This window comes from Rhodnius prolixus, unplaced genomic scaffold (assembly GCF_049639745.1).
Source record: "Rhodnius prolixus isolate KJV_2025 unplaced genomic scaffold, Rpr scaffold_7, whole genome shotgun sequence".
Classification (NCBI taxonomy): domain Eukaryota; kingdom Metazoa; phylum Arthropoda; class Insecta; order Hemiptera; family Reduviidae; genus Rhodnius; species Rhodnius prolixus.
Window position 1 is genome coordinate 13,640,770 of NW_027411582.1, and position 24,324 is coordinate 13,665,093.

Below are 24,324 nucleotides of genomic sequence, written 5' to 3' on the forward strand. Positions count from 1 at the left end.
GGAATACAGTAAAAAATTAATCCGATGCAGCATATTGCACAATGTATTAACTGCATTAGCTTCTATATAATAAAGCAATATTATATTAATTTAAGATAAAACAAAATACAATCAATTTAACGTAAGAATTGAATTTCTCTAGCATGTCTAAATTTTTAAATAACTATTTCCTCAGAATACAAAAAAAATGTAAAAATCCTCTTTAAAAAAATACTTTAATTACATTAACCGTCACAAGATAGCGCTGGCATCTATAAAAATAACTAAAAGAAACGTTACTAATTCCCTCTCTCCCAGACACCACTAGTGTTGTTATTGCACGGTCTTCTACCGCCATTGTGCTCTCCAATTGCTGTTGTAACGGTCGGTGTTTTCATTCGCTTCGTAGTGTTTATTTTTCGTACGATATCAGTAATAATTTTTGTTACCGAACAATTTTGAAAAACCCGGTCAAAATTAATAACTTAAATTGTTAAGTGATTGTGTCGTTTGTGCTGTGATTTATTTTTTTTTGTTTAAAAAATATTTTAATTAATTCCACGTGTATAACAGGTGTCAAATACTAAAAGTAAACATAAGCAAAACTTAATTTCATTTTAACCGGAGATGTCACTTGGAAAAAGTCGTTTTTTCTATAAAAACATCTGTACCATCATCTAAATATAATTGATTTGCTTGTACTGGATTAGTTGCTAAATAATTTTTTTTTTTAGCAGTGACATATTTAATAAGTAACTTAAACCGGAAAATAATTTTATTATTTATATCTGTATATTTTATTAAACTTTAATTTTTGAAAACATGAAAAATACTTCTAACAAAACCAACAGTGGTCTACTGTTTATTGACGAGGAAACATTGAAATCACTTATTAAGTATGAGCCGATTACTGATGTCTACGATGTTGAACACACTCCTTTTGCAAGGTAAGAAACTAAAATATTAACTGCAGTTTTTGTAAATTTAAAAAGGAAACATTAGTTTGCTTGAAGAATTTCATTTTTATTAGAAACAATTAGGTTTGTAAAAGTTGTTTGGCCAGCTTTTCAAGTCAAAATCATCAAGAGAAGGTTACCATTTGTAAACTGGCAGTTTTTTTTACTTACCTGTGATTTTACTAATGTTCATGGCATGTTTTACCTGAAGTCTTATATTTTATCGCTTCAGGCCTCGTAATGTCCAAATTTAAAACATTTTACTTAAAATTTAAATTTATCTATTATTAGTGTTAACCTTGGTTATGGATAACCAGTAGTCCCACTTAATTAACTGTAAAAGGGGTTTGGCGGTCACATATTTTCAAAATAGTTAAAATCACTAAGAAATAAAAAGTGATTAACTTAGTCTGCCTTTTTCCATTTACAAAATTCAAAACCAAATCTAACTTTAATAATGTGCATTCGTGTTTACATCAAACTTACTTTGGTTATACCCAGTAAAACTAACAGAATGCAGTTATATTTAATTATTTTTTGGCTTATGGAATGTTTGTGGTCAATGTCTGTAGATTAATCTACAAGTTTTAATAGCTTTTTTTGGGCTTATATTGTCTGCATAGTGAAACTTCCTTGGCTAACAGCTTTACAGTTCTGAATTTACTTTGCAAATTTGTTAAAATCATTTTTACTTCAAAGTGAATTTTAGTTGTTCTTGATTTAATTAATTGTTTTAGCAGTTATAGATGTAAAAAGGTCCTTTGGAATAGTATTGATGAATTCATGGTGTTTTGACACTAAATAGGCTTTTCACTTAAAAGTGAAGTAATAGAAAAATAATTTGTATTGTTGCTTTTGTCTGACTCAGTTGACATGTTTTCCTTATTTATTATGTCTTTCGGATCTTAATCCATCAACAGTGATTGATTTATCAGTAAATATTGAGTTTTATTAACCAAGTTTCATCATCACACTTGCTGACACCAGAATAAAGTCAGTTGTCAAGTGTAATGTGTGATAAAACTTTCCAAGTGGAAATATAAAGAAAGCTACAAAATTATAAACATTTATGACGATAAATAGATTTCGAAACCTGTCAAAATAAGGAAATAGATTATTTTTCTTTTACTTCATTCATGAAATTTTGAATTTGTTCATGCAATGAAAAATAAAGTAATGCCTATTTTTTTCATGCGGGCTTTACGTCCAACTACCTAAATTAGGTGCCTTTTACGGAGGTGTACAAGCGAACTCAACTATAAATTTCTGATATTTACCATTAAATAAAAACCAAAGCCTAGGAGACCTGGAATCGAACCCACTAAACCCCAATACATTTTCAGTTTTTTTTTTGCCTTGCGGGCATTGTTTCTAAACGCTCGGCTACCGTGGCTTCTCGTGAAAAATAATATTTTAAAGATAAGTTGCTTGTAAGATATGTTCAGTTACAAATTTCTTACATAGCAAGTTTGACTAGAGGCTATTAATTTTTTTTTTTTGTAAAACCCAGAATTTATAACCACTCCCATTTTCTTGATTTGAGACTTCTTGCCTTTGAAATTAACATTAGAATTATAGGTTTATTTAATCGATACCTTGTCCAAGTAAAGTTATTCTAACCATAATAAAGCCTTTGTTATAAGCAACAGCCATCTTGAGTTGTGTTTTGTTATTTATTTGATTTGTGATATTATAAAATGTTTGTGATTTTATTTACTGTTTGTGTTTCTGAAGATATTATTTATTATGTTTGTGATAAATCATTTTCAATGTTATATATATATATATTTCTTTCATAATGCAAGATGTATATATATATATATATATATATATATATTTTCATTTTTATTCGTGCGGCACGCTAACATTACCTATTCTATTGTATTTGTTGTGTGGAAGATATTAATTTTCTGATTGTAATGTACACTTTTGATCGAATATTTAATCTTTAGTTATCCCGTTAAGATTATCCCAGATCCTGTAGAATATGGGTTGGATTCTGTTTCCCAGATCCAACTGCCAAAAGTGTACCTGATTGTGGCTGCTCCCCTTTTTGTGTTTGGTTTTTTTAAAAAAGGCTTTCTTTCCCACCAGTCGATTTAGTTTATTTACTTCTCTGCCACATATTGTTTTTCCGCTCTAAAATTGAAGCTTTTCAGGTAAAATAATGAAAACTAAAAACCAATTTTAGACTAAAGTTTATCCTACTTATCTAATCTAAAAATTTGTCAGACCACCTGTTCATGTTCTATTCTTTCAAAACCTAATTTTTCCCCTCTCACACGTGCTTTACCGTTCTAGAATTATATGCATCCTCTAAATCGTGACTGAGCAATTCGTAATTAGTGGCTTAGAAATTGATGAGGCGAACGGGTGGGATTGTATAAGTGTCTTAACCGTGCTCCAGACAGTGAATTAAAAGACAGTTTATTGCTGGCTGGCCATTAAAAAATTGAAAGTAGCCATAAATCATTTTTGCTGGCGCTGTATTGGCGCCCACCTGTTCTTTGTCACTCACACTAATAAAGTGAAAACTTTTTTTTTAACAAAATATGCGTAGGCTTCATCTACGAAGCACTTCAGGATGACCTTCACGATCTACCTGTTGTACTTCGTTTAATGTTATCTAACCAAGTTAAATCCTCTTTCCTCTGAGTTGTCTGCCAAAAAACTCGTCACCTCCATTGACTCCCTATGTGGCTGATGCTTCTATTTAAAATGTCTTTTTTGATTAAAGTGTTTTTTATATGATGGGTCTTAGAAAGCATAATCACTGCACCTTGAAGATGATTTCGACCTGATCTGTTAATTGATCTTGATTCGCTGTTGTAGTGCTCGCAGAATCAAGAAATTCAAAAGCTTGGTAACAGAACAAAGGGCTGTCATTTTGGTTTTCTTGCTCATTTCTCCTCTTAGTAGCAGGACAAAGGACTGCCATTCTCGTTTTCTTGCTCATTTCTCCTCTTAGTAGTAGGGCAAAGGACTGTCATTTTGGTTTACTTGTTCACTTCTCCTCTTAGTAGCAGGGCAAAGGAGACTGTCATTCTGGTTTCCTTGGCCATTTCTCCTCTTACTGTTAAAATTGTTAACATCTCTAAGTTTTTTTAAACAAAAACTTTAACCCTCTCTGCCCTATACAATTTACGACCCGTTATGTCCGTGAAATCGTAAGACTTCACCCAGTGAGCTTTTCAGCTGTGAACGCTTACAAAATTCATAGTTTTCAAAATGCCATTCAAGACAGCTAAGACGCTTCTAGAGAGGGCTCATGTTTAGCTCTGCAATTCTAAATAAATTGCTTCCGTGTTTGGAGGTAACACTAAGTGTTGTAACAATAGAAGCCTGGGACGTGTCTAATTATGGTATATCTTAATTTGTCAGACCTTTAAATAATAATTATAACTGTAATTTTTTGTTTTATTTCTCTGTTTCTAATTAACATTAAAGTGCAGGTGATAGACTCTTAATATCCTTTTTTTTTTTTTATCAGAAATCAAATTACTTCGATCCTTATTCTTCAACCTTCTTCTCTATGCACCAGGAACTATCTTGTTTCTTCTTGCAGCCAAAAACCGAGATAAAAGAAAATAACATCTGTAATGCATTCTTTTTTGTCTCCAAGGTTATCTCGGTTATTCTTTAATCACTTACTAAAATTACCTCCTATTATATTCTTACTTCGTCAAATCTTTATTTTAATTGTTATTTTCCCATACTATTACATTTTATGTTTATTTATTTGCGCAAAAGATAGCAGTAAGCTATAGGAAATGGTTTATTTTATTTTTTTTTAATATCAACAATTGCATTTTGATAATAGTAGTTTCCGCTGAATCAGTTCCTACTTCCTTATTTATTTATTTAGTTCATTATTATGGTAGGAGTAACGTAATTTGGATATATAATTTACTATATCCTCTCATGAAACTTTGAAATTATAAACTTATTACGTAAAAATAATAATAAATTGTGGGGGGTTTGCACCAAAATTGGTTTAATAAATTACAATTATTTCTACTTTCACTAGGTAAACTAGATAAAGGGAAATATTTGTTTTGCGAACTCCAGAGTCCCTCCTCCCCCCCAAAAAAGAGGTGGTTTTTATAAATTTGCCTCTTTGTCTATTGTGTAACTCAAAGAAAATTTGGCGAGCCCTAGATAATATCGTTCGCTCAGTAAGTTGAGTGATGGAAACGTAGATATCTCTACACTAAACTGAATTATCTACTTCCGAAACTGGTCAGTGGTACAGTAAACATGTATGCTATCTGTAGATGGAATCAACAGATGTAGCTCTAAATTCATTGTCGTCCAACTGACTTCGTGTCCGGTGAATAGAAGAACACGAGTGAGAGCTCAACTCTTTGAGCTTTTTCAGTGGAATTCTAGTAACTTAAGGCCAAGCCTATGGCCTTAAGGCTTGTAATTCTTTCAATTAGCCTTTGCTTATCAAGGCAAAATGGCGTAACACCTCGTAATGGCCGGTTTCAACAGCCACTGAAGGCCCTTGTTGGGCATTTATTGGCATGATTGGCGCAGAAGCAAAGAGTCTTTTCTCAGATAAGGACAGAATGAGTAAGTAACGGACTCTTTTATTCTGTCACATTATGATGGCGAACCTCTGGCCCGCGGGTCAAACACTGACTCACAATTGCTTGGCAACCATTGGTTTGTTTACGCTGGTTGATTTAGATTTTCTAATTGAGGTGGATAATTTATATTTTATCTGTATTTTTTTCAGTCACGCATTGACACAAAAGCAATTTAAATGCTATCTATAACCTTTAGTTTGATCATTACAGTTCTAAAACGCAAATGACGACAAATGCTTTTGTAGTATTTGAAATAAAGCAAAAGTGTTTACAAAATATCAAATAAAATGTATAATTTTACTCATATTTTGTTTGTTAAAAAAAATCGACAACCCAAAGCAAATAACCATATTTAGATTTTTCTTTAGATAAAACACACTTTTGTAAGGTTTTGTTCAGTTGTGTATGTAAAAAAGAGACTTCCATAGCACTTGTTTCGTCCCGTTTTACCCGTTAAGCCAACTGAATTTTAAAGATGTTTAGTTTTGAAAATATTCAGTTTAAAATTTTTAAACTTAACTCTTGTGCAAATGGGCATTAGTGACCCAAGAGCTAGTACTAAAAAAAAAAATGAACAAAATTTGATCCACGTCTCAAAAAGGTTCGCCATCCCTGTTGTTGGGGGATATGTGGTCTTCAGGAGATCAATGCCAAAGTGAGAAAAATCTAATAGGATAGAGTTTTCCACCTAATAGCCTCTTTTGACTGTAGCCTCTGGCCCAGCTAGCCACCCTCTGAGTCTAATTTAATGGTTACGTTCCGGTGACAGGAGGCTGGCTAATTTCTTCACAGATTCACGGCGCACTTCCTGCAAATAACCTGAACACTTTCTCATGACGCCCACAATACTTCTGCAGATCATGTTTAAAGTTCTGTTGTCTTGACGCTTTATCTCGTTTCAATCCAATCAATCCAATGGCGCTACAACTCATTGTTGAGTCTTGGCCTCCTCAACCAGTTTCCGGCGCCAGTCAGTTCTACTCTTTGCTGGCGCTCTCCAGTTGGCGATATTCAACAACGACTTTGCAACGCCGTCTGCCCAGCGCAGCTTCGGCCTCCCATATCTCGCTAACTCCATGGAGGTGCTCATCCGTCACCTTCTTTGGGATGTCCCTCGTCCCTCATTCTAACCACATGCCCAGCCCACTGAAGTCTAGCCCAATTTCATGAATTTAACCACATCTAATTTATTTTAAACATTACCTACAGCTCCTGATTCGTCCGTGATTTCTCCATTCCTGTCCCACGCGTACTAGGCCGAAAATTCGCCGCAGTTCATCTCGTTTCATTAGAAATAAATAATTCAGTGACATGATAAACTCATTTTTATTGCCTGATATTTTTATTATTTAAGGGGGAAACAAAATCTTGCAGAAGTAATACTTTAAGGCTGTAAAACGAGAATAACTGGAAATACTTGCCTTTATTTCTTAAAGTACTTATTTTTTTTCCAAATGAGACTTGCTTGGCAAGTGGTTGGAGTTTTAATTTTTTTAAAAAAAGATCTTGTACAAAATTTTGTAGCTGATATAAAATTCAATTTTTAATACGAATTTTTGAAATTATTTCATTTTTTTAAAAATTGATTATACGTTTATTAATAAAGTATTTACTCTCTTTTTGGATATAAATCTTTCAAAGATTTAGAGAGTCTCCATTATATTTAATTAGTTAAATTAACCATCCCTTTTCAGACCGATTGTCTGGTAGCATTTACCTTGAGCTTAAAATAATGTTTAGCTTTTTTTATGTTCCTAATTTAAAATTAACCAAACAAGGTTATTTCGCAAACATGGGACTTAAATTTAAATTTTCCGAGCTAAAGGCAATGCTGTTGCTTCTTAAAAATATTAGCTGAAAGAAGGGTTGCAAATTAAATCTTTTATTAAAAATGACGAAGCTATGAATGAAAGATTGAATGGGGAAAAGACCTAGATTTCGAATGAGTAGAATTTTTAGCTCATTTACAGTTGAAGCTTGTTAGTTATACCATTCATATATTTGACGACATAAGCGCCACGATAGCCGAGCGGTTAAAGGCAAGACCTGTAGAGCTAATATGTATTTTGGTACTGGGATCCATTCCCAGTCTAGACGCCTTGGATTTTATTTAATGTTTAATATGAGAACTTTATAGTAAAATATGTTTGCTAATCACCTCCGTCCACGGCACCTAATTTGGTAGTTGGACGTAAAGCCGGCCTGGAAAAATAGGCGTTACTATTTAACTACATACTTTACTCTGATCCTGTGGTCTAACCACGTCAAATATCTTGACTTATCTTTAGGCAACAAAGTGAACTCCGGTAAACTGACTACAATGACTACTATTTCCCTTTACTCTAACGAGACACGAAGATGGACAGTATAGAACAAACTCCTCTACAAAGTGGTCATCTGGCTGATGTCACTCAACGCCTGACCTGTTGTAGTAATAATCCAAGAAACTCCCAGGATAACACAGAGCAAATTGCTGTCAACCTTTCGGCAAAAACTCCTCGATGAATTAAAATCAACTCACTACCGAAGAGCTAGCTATCCATTATCTCTGTACACTCAGCTGAAACTCATTTCCAACTCTAGATTCTCATCCTAACCCACGACTATCGCGACATCCTTCAGATCCAAAAGAATCAAACATATCCTTCTACTCCAGCTGCAAGTTTTTCCATATTTTCTCTTGCATGCTCTCTCCTTCGCATCCTAAAGTTTCCTTTATACTATGTAATGAAGCTTATAATGTAATTATACATTGCTACTAATATTACAACTACCAATTAGGTGACAGTGGACAGAGGCGACTAGCAAACATACTTTACTGTAAATTTCTTTTATTAACTATTAAATAAAATCCAAGATAAAGACCGGGAATCGAACCCAGTACCACAATCCATATTAGCTTTGCAGGTCTCGCCTCTTAACCGCTCGGCTACCGTGGCGCCTATATTAGTAATAAATTCTCTTTACTTTTATCATTGTACGGTTTATTGTACGAGGGTCGTTTGAAAAGTCCGTGCAAAAATAAAAACTACTTAATTTTTTGGGGTAAACCTTTTTTTATTTTTCAACATAGTCTCCTTTTAGGCTTATACACTTCGTCCAACGCTGCTCTAGTTTGTTGATCCCTTCCGAATAATAGGATTTGTCCAAGTCTGAAAAATAGCCATTCGTTTCTGCAATCACCTCCTCGTTTGAATAAAATCTTTTTCCCGCCAGCCATTTCTTCATATTGGGGAACAAATAGTAGTCCGAGGGAGCCAAGTCTGGAGAATAGGGGGGATGTGAAACGAGTTGGAACCCTATTTCCATTAATTTTGCGACCACAACTGCTGAGGTGTGAGTTGGTGCGTTGTCGTGATGGAAAAGGACTTTTTTGTGGGCCAATCGTGGGCGTTTTTCTTGCAGCTCGGTTTTCAAACGGTCCAATAACGATGAATAATATGCACCTGTAATAGTTTTACCCTTTTCCAGATAGTCGATGAGGATTATTCCTTGCGAATCCCAAAAGACAGTCGCCATAATCTTTCCGGCCGAAGGAACGGTCTTCGCCTTTTTTGGCGCAGATTCCCCCTTGGTAACCCATTGTTTAGATTGTTCTTTGGTCTCAGGAGTGTAGTGATGTATCCATGTTTCATCCACAGTGACGAAACGACGCTTAAAGTCCTGCGGATTCTTCTGGAACAGCTGCAAACCGTCCTTGCAACACTTCACACGATTTCGTTTTTGGTCAAGCGTGAGCAATCGCGGCACCCATCTTGCGGATAGCTTTGTCATATCCAAATGTTGATGCAAAATATTATGTACCCGTTCATTCGAGATGCCCACAGCACTAGCAATCTCACGCACCTTCACTCTTCTGTCATCCATCACCATATCATGGATTTTATCAATGATTTCTGGAGTAGTAACCTCAACAGGGCGTCCAGAACGTTCAGCGTCACTTGTGCCCATATGGCCACTCCGAAAATTTTGAAACCACTTATAAACTGTTCTAATCGAAGGTGCAGAGTCACCATAATGTTTATCAAGCTTCTCTTTAGTCTCCTGAGGCGTTTTGCCTTTCATAAAGTAGTGTTTAATCAATATATGAAATTCTTTTTCGTCCATTTTTTGAAAATCACTCGACTTCCTCGATTCAAACGAATGCCAAACACAAAGAAATAGACCGATCTGGCTGAAACTTGGTGTGTGTTCTTCCAAGAGATGCTACTAACTAAACATAACCTCGATACGCGCCAGTGGTGCTATCTCTCTGACTTTGCACGGACTTTTCAAACGACCCTCGTAGCCTCTAATACAAACTTTATAGCCGCCATTCCGTTATAGGTAGCCAAAATATAAAAATATTGAACACGAATTTTATATTTACAATTTGATTGTTTTCAGCCGAAGAATTTGAACTTTTTTTTTTTATGTAAATAATTCATTCGTTGGGTGTAAAAATTATTTGCCTCTTTCTTTTGAGCTTAAATATTTGCTTCGATGACATTTCAAAATTATTTTTAATTTTATTTTTAGTCGGATCTAATTCCTGGTATTAATTTAAATTAAATGTCACATTTCATTTTTTTGAGAGAAAAAAAAGAAGCTATTTTAAGACAAAATTTTGTATTTATTTTCCGCGAGATATACTATAGTCCTGTTTCTTTTGTTTCTAAATACTATCATAGCGGTAACCTTCATGAAATATATACTTATTTACAGAACTTAATGCGGTCGTTTTTATGACTTTAAATTTTTTTTTTTTTTTCCTTATCAGTTAAAAGTATTTTATTTCTGATTATGTTATATGCCAAGGACATTATTTAATATTTTGTTATAATACATTTTAATTTTATTTTTCTCTTTTGCAACTGTGGCTTTTAATGTAATCGTTAATTGGCGGATGGAATATTAGCAATAAAAGATCGTTTATTATTAAGGAGGTTTCTAATTATTAGAAATCATAAAATTGGTAGGATAGGATACTCCTACATATTTATTTGGAGGATTTACAATTTGTATGGCTTCTTCTCAGTCCTTTCAAATATTGATCTCTGAACCTGTCTCTTTCCTACAGCTAACCACTCAGCTAATCCCTGAAGCTGCCACTTTCCTCCAGCTAACCACTCAGCTAATCCCTGAAGCTGCCACTTTCCTCCAGCTAACCACTCAGCTAATCCCTGAAGCTGCCACTTTCCTCCAGCTAACCACTCAGATAATCCCTGAAGCTGCCACTTTCCTCCAGCTAACCACTCAGCTAATCCCTGAAGCTGTCTCTTTCCTCCAGCTAACCACTCAGCTAATCCCTGAAGCTGCCACTTTCCTCCAGCTAACCACTCAGATAATCCCTGAAGCTGCCACTTTCCTCCAGCTAACCACTCAGCTAATCCCTGAAGCTGCCACTTTCCTCCAGCTAACCACTCAGCTAATCCCTGAAGCTGCCACTTTCCTCCAGCTAACCACTCAGCTAATCCCTGAAGCTGCCACTTTCCTCCAGCTAACCACTCAGCTAATCCCTGAAGCTGCCACTTTCCTCCAGCTAACCACTCAGCTAATCCCTGAAGCTGCCACTTTCCTCCAGCTAACCACTCAGATAATCTCTGAAGCTGTCTCTTTCCTTCAGCTAACCACTCAGCTAATCCCTGAAGCTGCCACTTTCCTCCAGCTAACCACTCAGATAATCCCTGAAGCTGCCACTTTCCTCCAGCTAACCACTCAGCTAATCCCTGAAGCTGTCTCTTTCCTTCAGCTGATCCCTTCCTTCAGTTTTCTTAATTTGAAACAGAAATTACAAGATAACCTAACCGTCTGTTGACCTGAATTAGTTTTTATCTGACGTAGAGGCTACACTCCACTCTGAGGAGAGGAGATATTTCCTGGAACGTTACGTGCGTTGTTCGCCGATTTCATGGTCATACTACAGAAAGGAATGCAACCTACTAACAGTATCCATGATGGCCGATAGAAGTGGCACTAACAGAAATCTTGATCTATCATCACTCACTTAATCTGATTACCATTTTGTTGTCTACGTATTTGTGGAAGTATTTCATCCGGTAATTTATCTTAACGTTTTCTAGTTTGTAGCTGCAACTTCAGTAACATCCAGGAATTAAGGAAATCTTAGTACAAGATAAGAGTTAGAAACAAAGTAAAGGAGCGTTTAGTGGTGCGATAGAGGGTTAGTTTTTTATATTTTGCAAGGATCTAGATTCTGTAGATATTTTGTAGCTGTGGCTGAGCCCCAAAGTTCCATATTAAGGGGGAAAAAATAAAAAACCTTAGCTTGATACAGGATTTACGACAAAAAAATTGCTTAAAGCGCTTATGTTTGTATTTTTTATGGCCAGGAGAACTTATATTAGGGCATTAGACTATTGTAACACGTAGTGACAAATTTTTCTAGAAGACAATAAACAGTAGTGGACCGCGTGAATTTGGGCGTCCATCTGGGAAATGAACCAATCAATCTCAGGCATTTATTGTGTATTGTCTGTACTTTATTGTAATTGGTAGCACACGTGTGAGACCAGCTGGGGCTGTACGCAGGAGTATTGGTCGAATATAATTATAATTTCCAAATTCTTCGTATTTATTCAATGTTTTATTTTATTTATTTTTACTAAAACTTACAAAAAGCACAATAAGTGAATCTAAAGTTCAATCATTTCAAGGACCTTCAAAAATGCTACATCAGAAATGTTATTTAAAAATGTTTTTGTTTCCGAGTGTAGCACAAAATTAGATAGATTAGATATAGAGTCCAAATCCAATGAGGAAATAGCAGTTTTTGATTATATAGGTAGCAGCGTCAAAACAAAAGCAATTTAAAGTGAACAATCAATTTTATACCAGAAGTACAAGCAAATGTGAAACGTTAAAAGTCGGTAATTTAAAAAACAAAACAAAACAAAAAAATAATAATCCTACGCGTAAATCATTTATGAGTTGCGCAAAAACTATGAAAATAAATGGCGAATATTAATTTAGTTTAACGGTAGTCTCTACGATATGGGAGGAGGATAAGGCAGCCAAGTAGGTGGATAGATTATTATACAATTACGATAGAAAGTTACTCTATTGGGCCGCCGAGCCCCAACTACCTTTTTGGCGGGAGCGGGAGAGCTAATACGTGCTATAAAGTGCGCAGTAGTTTTTGATATTCCTTGTCCAGTTTAACCCTCTAATGCATGATTTTTTTATTTCTTTCAAATTTATTTTTTTTTAAATTATATTTTGATATGAAACAGCGAAAAAATATTAGTCGCTTGTAATTTTCAGGAAAGTGAAATTTATGTTATGTATCATATATGCAACATCATGTTAAAAAATTGATTTTGTTGTAAAATGAGGATGGGATTATCAAATGTAAAATTTATGGGGAAAAAAGTTTATTGGTTATGATAATTATAAAAACAGTTTTTGTCTTTGTTGAAACAAAAATTTAAATTGCATTTCTTGCACTTTGAATAAGAATAACCCGTGCAACCAATTAATTTACATATATTTCGTTTCACATCCCATAAGGGCCAATGGTCTAATCCATCTTTTCTGACGCTAGCTGGTGGTCTCGCTGATGCAGAATTTTTTCTCCTCAAAGTATCGTCTAGTGAAGGAGATGGCCTTCCTCTTTTAGGCGCCATGGATCTGCCTATTTTACACAAGGTCTCACCAAGTTCCTTTCTGTACTCTTTTTGCATATATTACGTTCGGGCAATCAACTTCCTTGCTTAGCCTGTCAAATCGTCTAATTTTATCTTTCGGTTCTATGCTATAAATTGTGGACAGAAGATGTACTAATATAGTACTAACTTCCAGCAAAATTACGGAATTGATATTATCAGACATCAGTGTACAAAGTTAGAAGACATATTATCTCATAACATGATGTTGCATATATGCAACACTAATTATTTTCAATTTTTGGTCTAAGCAAAAATTGTTATCAAATTTATAAAGTAATAATAGATAAATACTAACTTTCCCATGCACGTAAAATTTTTAAAAATGTTAATTTTCAATAAAATAGGCACAAGAACGGTAATTTCTGCGCGGTCTTTACCACAGTCTACGGTCGTGTTGACTATTTTTCACTTACTGGCTTTATATTAGCTCATTACTTTCTAGAACCGACATAAACCTTTTATAAACTGACACTAGACATGTTGTGGCATATATTCATCATATTTTAATTCAAATGAAATCCAAGAGAGTTCTCCGGCACAAAGCTAAAGATTATGTAGCAGATATGCAACACGATGCACTATAGGGTTAAGGAACAGCTATGGAATAACATCGCTTTATGGGATCGACAGCTGTCCTGTTTAAATTTCTTTTACCTAAAAATAAAATGCAATTACGACTTCAGCAATAATGTTGTGTTATAAATTAGCGAAAATTATTAATATATCTTAAATTGCATTGAATCAAAACTCTTATTTAGCAAATTACCCATTGCAGCAATGGAATTGCAGTAATCATTGTTCTGCAACAAAACTATGAGTTCTGACGTAACAATTTCTGTGCTGAACATCGTTAATTCAGTTAACCTAATCGTTTTACCATTTTATGCGCTTTAATGTAATAACCACGCTTAAGATCATGTCGATTATTATCCAACAATTTTTTAATCCGGTTGGATTCAGATGCTTAGATCATCGGTGGTATTTGATTACGTTGGGAAATTCTGTTTCTCTTTTTCTACGCTTGGAAAGTGTAGTAATTGCTCTTTATGTAATTTATGTTCTGTAATTGAAATTTGTTATTTACTTCTTTAAACAAACGTCGGTGACCAAGGGAACTAGCTACTGATAGAATGAAAGTGATCTGATTTTTGGTCAATACGTAAAATATCTCTTGCCTTTTCTCCCACAGTTAAATTTTCGTGCAATTATTCTACTAATTACTCTCATCTCCAACAACTCTACTTTTAAATACATTCATCTCATTTACAACCTATCGCCTGCATATTTCTCATTGCTCAGTTCTTGTAAATATCTCGGAGGATTGTTAGTGGACAACTGCTTCATTTTTGCGCTCAACTTTTGCTCTTATCACACTTGCTTGAAGCGTGTATTATCTAATATTAGATAGTGCAGTACGAGGTGTGGCTATTAAATAACGAGACTGATGCTGCTACAGAAGAACTATGCATGTGCCAAATCCTAACGACCAACAGCTGTGCAGCATAAAGCTTCTTCTCTTTCGATTGCAGCGTCTCACATGTTTGTAGAGAAATCTGTCTGACTGGAACCGTTGTTTGGGTAAGAGGTGTTAGTTTCTTTTTGCCGAAAAGATGATACTGCACATTGTAGTAGAGCAACGAATTGTCTCGTGAAATTTCACATGATACTTGGTAAAACCGCTACTGAAACTTATCTTTTATTAAAAGAAGTTTATGGCTATGAATGTTAATCACGTGCGCGAGTTTTTTGAGTGGTTCAAGCGTTTCCGTGATGGCCGTTAAGACGTCGGAGACGATGACCGCCCGGGTCGCCCTTCTACGTCCAAAACGGATGAAAATATCGATTATAATTATTCAACATTACTATTGTGAGATGCTTGTTCAACTACCGTGAAAGAATAAGGGAAAAACGATCCGATTTGCGGAAGAACCAAGTCACGGGGTTCTCCATCAAGACAACGCGCCGGGTCACACAGCATTGTCTGCCAAGACGTTTCATCCCAGTTATAGGCCATCCGCCTTATTCGCCTGACCCTGGCCCTGATGTGACTTCCATCTGTTCCCCAAAATCAAATCTGCATTAAAAGGAAAATGATTTTGTTGAAGCTGCGAAAGAAAAAGCGGCACGCATCATGCAGGAGCTGACAGAAAAAGACTTCCACCACTGTTTCGAACAATGGTAAATTTGCATGGAGCGTTTTAGGGATAGGGGACGGGTGTATATTAAAGGTGATAATAACTAAATATGTACAAATTTAAAATAAAATGTTTTACAGCAATAGTCTCGTTATTTAATGGCCCACACCTCGTATTAGATAGTATTAGGCTAACCCTTCCAGTATGGCTCTCTCTTGTTACGAGATAAATAAACAATGCAATTTACTAGATGCAGTTTTGTGCAGTTTCAATGAATACATTTAAAAAATAAAAATAAGATTTCCAAAGACAAGGCATCAGCTCAGCGGTTATCGCAATCTGAATTCTTTCGCTGAGATCCTCGGTTCAAATCCAGCTGCTAGCTCTTAGAATATCTCTTCTTAGAAGCTTCTTGCAGCTGCCCGAAGGCCGGCAGTGCCTATGGACCTCAGTTGTTGTTGTGCCTTAAATTTAAAAAAAAAAAAAAAAAGTTTTTCATTTGTTTTTTAAAATCCTCCGAATCTACAAAAGTATTTTTCTGTTTTTCCACAATTCTTTATCCTATATCTTCAAATACTTTAAAAGTCTTGCTACTGGGTTGGACCAATTTCTTACCTCTCTAGATTGTTCACTTAAACATGCACCAACTGGTTCACACCATTACAATAATCGTGTTATTACCTTTCTAAATATTCTTACCCTAAAGGTTTTTAGAAAGGTACTACTTTATCCAAAAAATAAAAAGTAACAACCGTGAAGTTTCTTACTTTAAAAGCAGAATATCATTATCAGAGTATGGCATCTTCAGTAGAACATGAATTATTGAGGAGATTGGTATAATGGATGGTCGTCTGGATTGGTAAGTTATCCCTCTGCATGAACACAGGATGAAAGTGGAGGCGCACGTCCAATGTTAGATATGAAAAATGGAGCCAATCCCTCTCACCTCGACAAAAATAGATTTCGATTGTCTTGCCACCAAAAGTGGCGAAACTTTTTAATATATTTTATGCCAATTTCTATGTTTTTTTCTTTCATTCATAAATAACCAAATAAACTCAAGTCGATACAAAAGAAGTGGCTTTAAGTTAAATTTTTCATTTTAACAGAATTTCTATTTGTTTTAACCACTAGATATTTATATGGTTTTCTTTGTTTCAGGTAAGTCACCAAGTTTGGTTATCCCAATAAAATGTAAGTTTATTTTATTACTCGTAATACCTTTGATTTTAGTTTAATTTATTTGCATTCCCATTACTGCTTTTAACAAAAATTCTGAATTTTAAGGTTTGTACGAGGGGGTACCCAAAAAAAACCGGAATTATTTTTTAAAAGCTATTTATTTACAATTTTTTTACAGAACAACCTTATCCCCTTCAAAATACTCTCCATTACAACTAATACATTTGTCCCACCGGTGCTTCCACTGTTCGAAACATTTTTTGTAGTCATCTTTAGAAATGGCTGACAGCTCCTTCTTCGTTTTTTTCTTGACCTCTTCAGTGTTGTGAAATCGGTGACCTTCCATGCCCTTTTTCATGCGTGGAAATAAGAAAAAGTCGCACGGAGCCAGGTCAGGCGAGTAAGGTGCGTGGGGCAGCGGAACCATGCCATTTTTAGCCAAAAACTGTGTAACAGAGATGGCTGTGTGTGCAGGTGCATTGTCGTGGTGGAAGAACCAGTCTCCTGTTTGCCACAAATCGGGTCTTTTTTGGCGAACACTATTGCGCAATCTTTTCAAAACTTCCAAATACAAGGTTTGATTGACGGTCTGACCTGGGGGGGGGGGACAAACTCTGAATGGACTACGCCTTTGGCATCAAAAAAGCAAATCAGCATTGTTTTGATGTTTGACTTGACGACATTTTTTTGGTCGGGGTGAAGATGACGTCTTCCATTGGCTCGACTGTTGCTTTGTTTCTGGGTCATAACCATAGCACCATGACTCATCACCAGTAATGTCCTTTGACAGAAAGTCTGGATCAGTTTCAAGCTGTTGTTTCAAAGCACGACATGTTTCAACTCGATGTTCTTTTTGATTGTCAGTCAGAACTCGAGGAACAAACTTGGCAGCAACCCTTTTCATCCCCAAATCTTCCGTTAAAATTCGCTGAACCGAGCTCCAAGATAACCCACTACTCTCTGACAGTTGATCAATTGTCTGTCGACGGTCTGTGAACTCCAGCTCCCGAATTTTTTCAACATTTTCGTCGATTCGGGCAGTTGATGGACGTCCAGAACGAGGTTTGTCATCAATCGACATGTCGCCATTTTTAAACCGAGTAAACCACTCGTATACTTGAGTTTTTCCCATAGCGTCATCTTTGTAAGCTGTTTTCAACATTAAAACACTTTCAGCAGCATTTTTGCCGAGTAGAAAACAAAATTTCAGAGCTGCACGTTGTTCACTTAAACTTGCCATCATAAAAAACGAAAAAAGAACAAAACAGCGCTGGTAAAAACAATCACTGCAGATGAACAGAACAAGCCAGGCAGACAACACAGGCAGGACTGAACTGGCAAGGAATTACGCTATACACGTCTAGCGGCAGAAATGCGTACTACATAAGCTCCATGCGCGGCAACGCAATTCCGGTTATTTTTTGGTACCCCCTCGTATGTCCCTAAATTAAATGTGTATACGGTTACATAATTTAATATTTACATATTTCTTCCCTGATTACAAAATAATTTTAATTTTAATTTTATAAAATAAAAGTTTAAAACGGTGTTTTAAGCCGAGTATGTTTGTATTTGTTGGTCTTTTAAGTGTCTACCTGTTTGTCTGTCTATCCAGTAACCCTAAAAACCAAAAAAATCGACTTATGTTCTTACGAGGTCTGTAAATTAAGTAATGAGTCTGATTTTTTTTTATTCAAAAAGAATTACAATTCTATATTGTCACCTTCTGAAGCCACACAGCGCTGGAGGCGTTTCTTCCACTCCTCATAGCAGTGCACGAACTCCGATACTGGAATAGCCTTCAGCTGGTCGGTTACAGCCGTTTGAATGTTTTCGACTGTCCCCAAAATGAGTTCCCTTGAGGTGATTTTTCAACTTCGGGAAGAGAAAAAAAAGTCACAAGTACTCAAGTCAGGCGAATAAGGAGGCTGAGGAGCCACAGGAATGTTTTTACTGGCCAAAAACTCTGGTTTATTGAAATTGCTGTGTGACAAGGAGCACATTATCGTGATGTAACACCCACTTGTTCTTGATGTTTGGTCTCACACGAATGACCCGTGTAACGGGATTGGGCTACTAGATTGACGAAAAGAATATCTAGGTCTCAGTGGATGGTTAAATTGGAGACGTGAAAGGAAGGTTCAGGTATTGTACGGTAGATTTTGGATTGAAGGAATTGAGAGGTTGGAAACTTTACTTGAGCCCTTAACTTCTGTACCGTAGATCCTGGTAGGTTTTTAAAATGGTACGTATTGATACGTTGTTTGTAGTTCGTTGAGAGACTGGATCTGTGGCCAAGTAGTCTACTCAGTAGTCGTTCTGTTAAGTTTAGTTCTTTTTAGTCGTATGTGAGGGGTTCTAATTTAGTCTTTAGTCGATGAACAGCCCCCCAAGGTAGTAGTAATTTTGAAGGGGAGAGATGTGACGGAGGGAGAAAGTAATATTTTGGGTTTTTGTTACATTACTCTGAATTTTTCCCTTTTTTGAAACCCTACTTCTAACAAGGATCTGAGATGGGATTAGAGGTTTCCATTATTGGGGTCGCTGTGAGGAGAAAGAATGGCAGAGTTGTCCTACATAAGGAAGAAGATAGAATGTCCGCTGTGCGTACTGTATAAAGGATGGAACGGCCAAGAATTCTGCCTTGCGGGACCCAATATATGTATTTTTATCGATGTTCAAAGTCGATAATGGTTCTTTTAAAGTGAACACGAATATTATTGAAGACAACTATCTTTTTAGTAAAATTGATAATTTTCTAGTAATTTCCAATAATAAACTACTGTAAGAGTAACACGTGTAGATGTTAACAAAGAGATTTGAATATTGTTCTGATTTTAGACATATCAGATTAATTTGAGTACTATTTAAGTGATTGGTGTGTTATGACTTTAAAAATGTAAGAAATCTTTTGCTACAACGTAAAATGATTCTATTTAGCAGTAATATTTAATAAAATTATATTGGGCTAGTAATAATTTATTAAAAAATAAAAATATATCCGTTCGACTGACTCCCTGTTGTCCTAAATATGCAAATTATTAAAATGAACCAGTTTTTCTAAATCTTTTCTTATCTCTAATTATTATATTATAGAGCAGCTTCCCCATTTTGCAGTATCATTAATCCTTATCTTGATTCCACTTTAAATACCATCTGACATTGAATAATGATTTATTTGATGGGACGTGTCAATTATAAATATGTTTTGAGGTGTATTAATTGTATGTTTTGATAAATTATTAACATGATCGAGAGACAGTCGATTTTAGAAAGTGGTGTGCGAATCAAGATTAAGATGATAACTAAACCAGTTTCGTGTGTATCAGTTGTCAAAACGGCGTTAGAGTTGTATTTCTTTATCCAATCTCTATTGGGGTGGGTGTTTTAGTCTAGTGGTCATGAACAAATTGAACATTTGTAATTGGTAGATTCGCAGTTCGAATCTCGCGTATGGCGACTTTTTATTGGTTAGAAAACATTGTTTATAGTAATGTATGAGGTTCCGCCCCCCGCCCACTTTTATTTCATTGGTTGTTGGGCGTTAAGCCCCGCCTGAAAAACACTGGCAATGACTTTTCCTTTATTATCTCTCTCATTCTCTGTATTTATTTCAATTTTCGCTTGAAACAGGCTTTTTTTTAAAAAAAACTGTTACGCAAATGGATTTATGGATCTAGTAAAAAAACTCTTAAAGCTTAAGAGGAGTTTGAAGCTCCATCAAAAGTATTTTTTAAATTAGTGCTTGCATAGATTGGAAGTTTAGTTATGTAAGCTCCAAAGGGAACTTTACAACAGGCGAGCGTAACAACACAAGTACACAAATTAGGTCTTAGAATGTTTAGATAATATTTCCGATATTCCTTCATTTTAAGAGATGGCAACTTTCACCTGTTAGACAAATCCAAACAAGTTGTTGACATAAATGATACATAAATGTTTTTTTTGAGGCCCCCCCTTTGATCAATATTTAATGTTGATTTAAAGTTCTTCCACCAGTATCATGCCACTATTATTATCAAATCATCTTGACAATTGAAAATAAAACTTTCCTCTATGATGATTGCTTATTACTATATTTAGGACTCGGTGAAAGCTGTATCTATTTTAATTTCTAAATTTTTTTTCTAAAGTTTTAGTTTCGAGGTTTTAATTTCCAAATTGTTGATACAACACCAAAAAAATGTAATTCCTAATTAACTTTACAATTACAGACTATTATTACCTCTATATTAGAACCAAATATCTCCGATTTAAATGCAATAGTTACAGAAATATAAGGTATTGAACTTTGGGCTAGTTTCATTTCGTTCAAAATTCAAGTCTCAATATTTCCCTATCTATTGCTTAGATCAACATGAAATTTTGCTCAATTATAGACCAGTACTACGTCCATATTAGAACCAAATATCTCCGTTTTAAATGCATTAGTTACAGAAATATAAGGTATTGAACTTTGGGCTAGTTTCATTTCGTTCAAAATTCAAGACTCAGTATTTCTGTATCTATCAATTAGATCAACATGAAATTTTGCTCAATTGTAGATTATTACTAACTCTATATTAGAACCAAATATCTCCGTTTTAAATGCATTAGTTACAGAAATATAAGGTATTGAACTTTGGGCTAGTTTCATTTCGTTCAAAATTCAAGACTCAGTATTTCTGTATCTATCAATTAGATCAACATGAAATTTTGCTCAATTGTAGATTATTACTATATTATAACCAAATATCTCCGTTTTAAATGCAGTAGTCACAAAGATATTGGATACGCAGCTAACTTTAGACAACAAAGTTGTGTCTTTTTTTTTAAATCTCTCATCATGCTGTGAGTAAGAAGGCGAAGCTGCTGGTCAAATAGACTGGAAATTTAATATTTACACATTTTTATTAACACAAAAAGTTAAAATATATTTGGAACCAACAGAAGTTGCCTTTTCTGCTGTTAACAGTCAGGTTATCTTAAGGTGGTAAAGAAAAGTATTCTGTGACGGATGCTGTTAGTGGTTTCTGCGAACGATGCAGTTAGATCTTATTGGTTATAGCCCCATTTTTAACTCTCTAGATCTGTTCCTGATATTTAGAGGTCGAGTTTATTTTAAACATTACTTTTATTTAGAATATGGATTTTATTTGGCTTTCTTTTTGATGTTCCTTGCACTTTAGGCCTTTCTTGCAAAGTGCCAATCCGATTTTTTACGCGATGCATTTTTTTATGTATGTTAGTTCAACTTACTTAGATATTCAGCATCTTGGTTTTTACACCAAGAGCGCCAGTTTGCTCTAACTCTGGACATTCTCTTGGTTTCAATCATTCCACTTCTTTATTTTTCAGTATATTTTAGTGGTTATCTTTACAGGAACTCTAATCGCTTGGGGTCTTCTTCCAACCATTCTTGACTCTATGGTTTTCCTTTGTTTTTTCTGGGTATCCTCCATTCTATTTACTTGTCCTTACCATCTTAGCCGCTCACTCTGTCAATTATTTGAATGAAGGGTTTGCTTTTGAGCGTAGCTCTTTTGATTGGCTCTAATGGATCCTGGCTTTCTTTGTCTATACGTTCGTTTAGTATTCTCGCTTTTTTTCTCAGTTCTAGAGACCACCATGCACTTCTTTTTAGCAATATTGATTGCTCAGGAATCCATAGCCTGGAGGTGACTCCAATCAGTAGGCCCAGGATTCGCTTCTATATGAAAGTACAGTACAACCTCGATTAACCGGGCTGACCTCCGGCTATACCCACCCCGGAAAACTGAAATCCCGGTTAAACCGAATACACAGTATTACAAAGTACATTTGTACCTATGAATGTACATGTATATAAGTATGTATGTATTATACGGGTGCATAGGTAGGCTCATCAGAAAGATGCCTATGTGAAAATATGTAAATTAAAAAGCCATTTCGTCCCAGAGATCAACTCCTATCTTAGACGGCAATCCTTTTCTTTATTTTTTATATACATACATACATACATAATGACCCTTCAAGAAAATCAGGTATAAAAGAGTTGCTGCCACGCCTACAATTATGTTACATTGGAAGACAAAAAATTTTCGTGTCGCCACCGGAAATTAACTTTTGTTTCAGCGCCGATCCAGGTGTACTTATGATGACTCAACATGATTCCGGTTAATCTGAATCCTGGTTAACCGAGGGCCGGTTAATCGAGGTTGTACTGTATTGGGATGAAATTCAATTGGTAAACTGCCATTTACGTTTCTTTGGACAGTATTTTTTTTAAATGTTTTTGTTTACAGCAGAGAACATTTTGCTCCCAGAGAGCCACTTCTAGCATTAATTTCATCCCCAACTCACTTAGCGCCCTCCAGATGCCTTGAAACAAGGAATCCTTGTCTATTATTCGTCACCCAATTGGTATTCTCGCTTTTTCTCTCAGTTCTAGGGACCACCATGCACTCCTTCTCAGCGATATTGATTGTCATAACCTTTTTCGCTGACTCCTCTTTCCTCCGTGTGTTTAAAAGTTCTTAAATTTTCTCTTCGATGTCGGCTATTATCCCTATAGTTTTAAATGAGTTTAAAGAATTTTAACTCCTAAAGAAATGTGTATCAGGACAACATAAAATGGAACTTTCATTCAATTCTAGACTTATCTTTTTAATTTTACGCCGTAAACCCAGCACGTGCATGGGATAAAACTATAGAACTTGGGCTATCAACTTAGAGCATATGTAGCAGCTATAAAGTCTTTTAAAAGTATTTGAATGTTTAAGAAATGCTAAACAGAGATGGTTATTTAGAAGCTTATTGAAAGAAGACAGAGTCTCTTTAGAAGCACACATGTCAGCTATAAAATGTATACGATACAAACTGTAATAAAACCAAGTCTCAGTTATGTATATATACCAAAAATCTCTTTAAAAAGACCCATTAAAAATGGAACTTACAATTAGTGCAGTTCCTTGTAAGAATAGAAACTCAAAACTCTTTTTTTGTTAAACTTACAAGAAAATATAATTGAAATTTTAACTCAAAAAAATCACTTAGTATTCAAAATAAAGATACTATCTGAAACATTTAACGGAAACAGTGTTCATTAACATAATTTATGATTAAATATATATTTAAAAAAATAATAAACAGATTGGAGGTAGTCCTGTTTATAAAAAATTGTCTTAAATGACCTATAATGTCGGTAAAAAAAGGAGCTTTGAAGCTAACTACTTCGCAATATGTTTGTTGCATGTCCATACATGCATGATTATGTCCAAAAACATTAATTTCTATCTGATTAATAATGAGCACAAGGGCAAAGTCTTAATCGGCTTTCCCCTGTGGTGGCCGTGTTTATTGTAATTTTATATTTTTGTATTCATTTAATATTTTACACTCAGTATGAATGAATGATTAAATAGGATCTTTGCAGGGGATAGTGTTGGTCTAGTGGTTACGAAGAGTGGATTTGTAATGGAAAGATCACTGGTTCGAATCCCGGTGTTGAACTAATTTTTATTTATTAGGAAAAAAGTCAGGCGCAACGGTAGCCGAGCGGTTAGAGGCGAGACCTGTAAAGCTAATATGAATATTGTGGCACTGGGTTCGATTCCCGGTCTTAGGTCTTGGATTTTATTTAATGGTTAATAAAAGAAATTTACAGTAAAGTATGTTTGCTAGTCGCTGCCGTCTACGGCTCCTAATTTTAGGTAGTTAGATGTTAAGACTCAACTGAATATATAGGCGATTACTTTACTTATACACTGCTCCACAAGAAAAGTGGCGCACTTTAAAAATGCGTTATTTTTTTTCTCTGTAACTTTTTTATTCTACATTTTATTTTAGTTAGCAA

General features: G+C 35.1%; 1 protein-coding gene across 1 annotated transcript in view; it reads left to right on the top strand.

Annotated features, from left to right (window-relative positions):
* The first annotated feature begins 214 nt into the window (after positions 1 to 214).
* Positions 215 to 24,324, top strand: part of LOC141447022 (death-associated protein kinase related-like) — a 219,536-nt gene continuing 195,426 nt past the window's right edge. Inside the window, exon 1 of the mRNA XM_074114164.1 lies at positions 215 to 926. Coding sequence (XP_073970265.1) covers positions 802 to 926 — 125 coding nt within the window. The 5' untranslated portion in view covers positions 215 to 801. The remainder of the gene's footprint in view (positions 927 to 24,324) is intronic.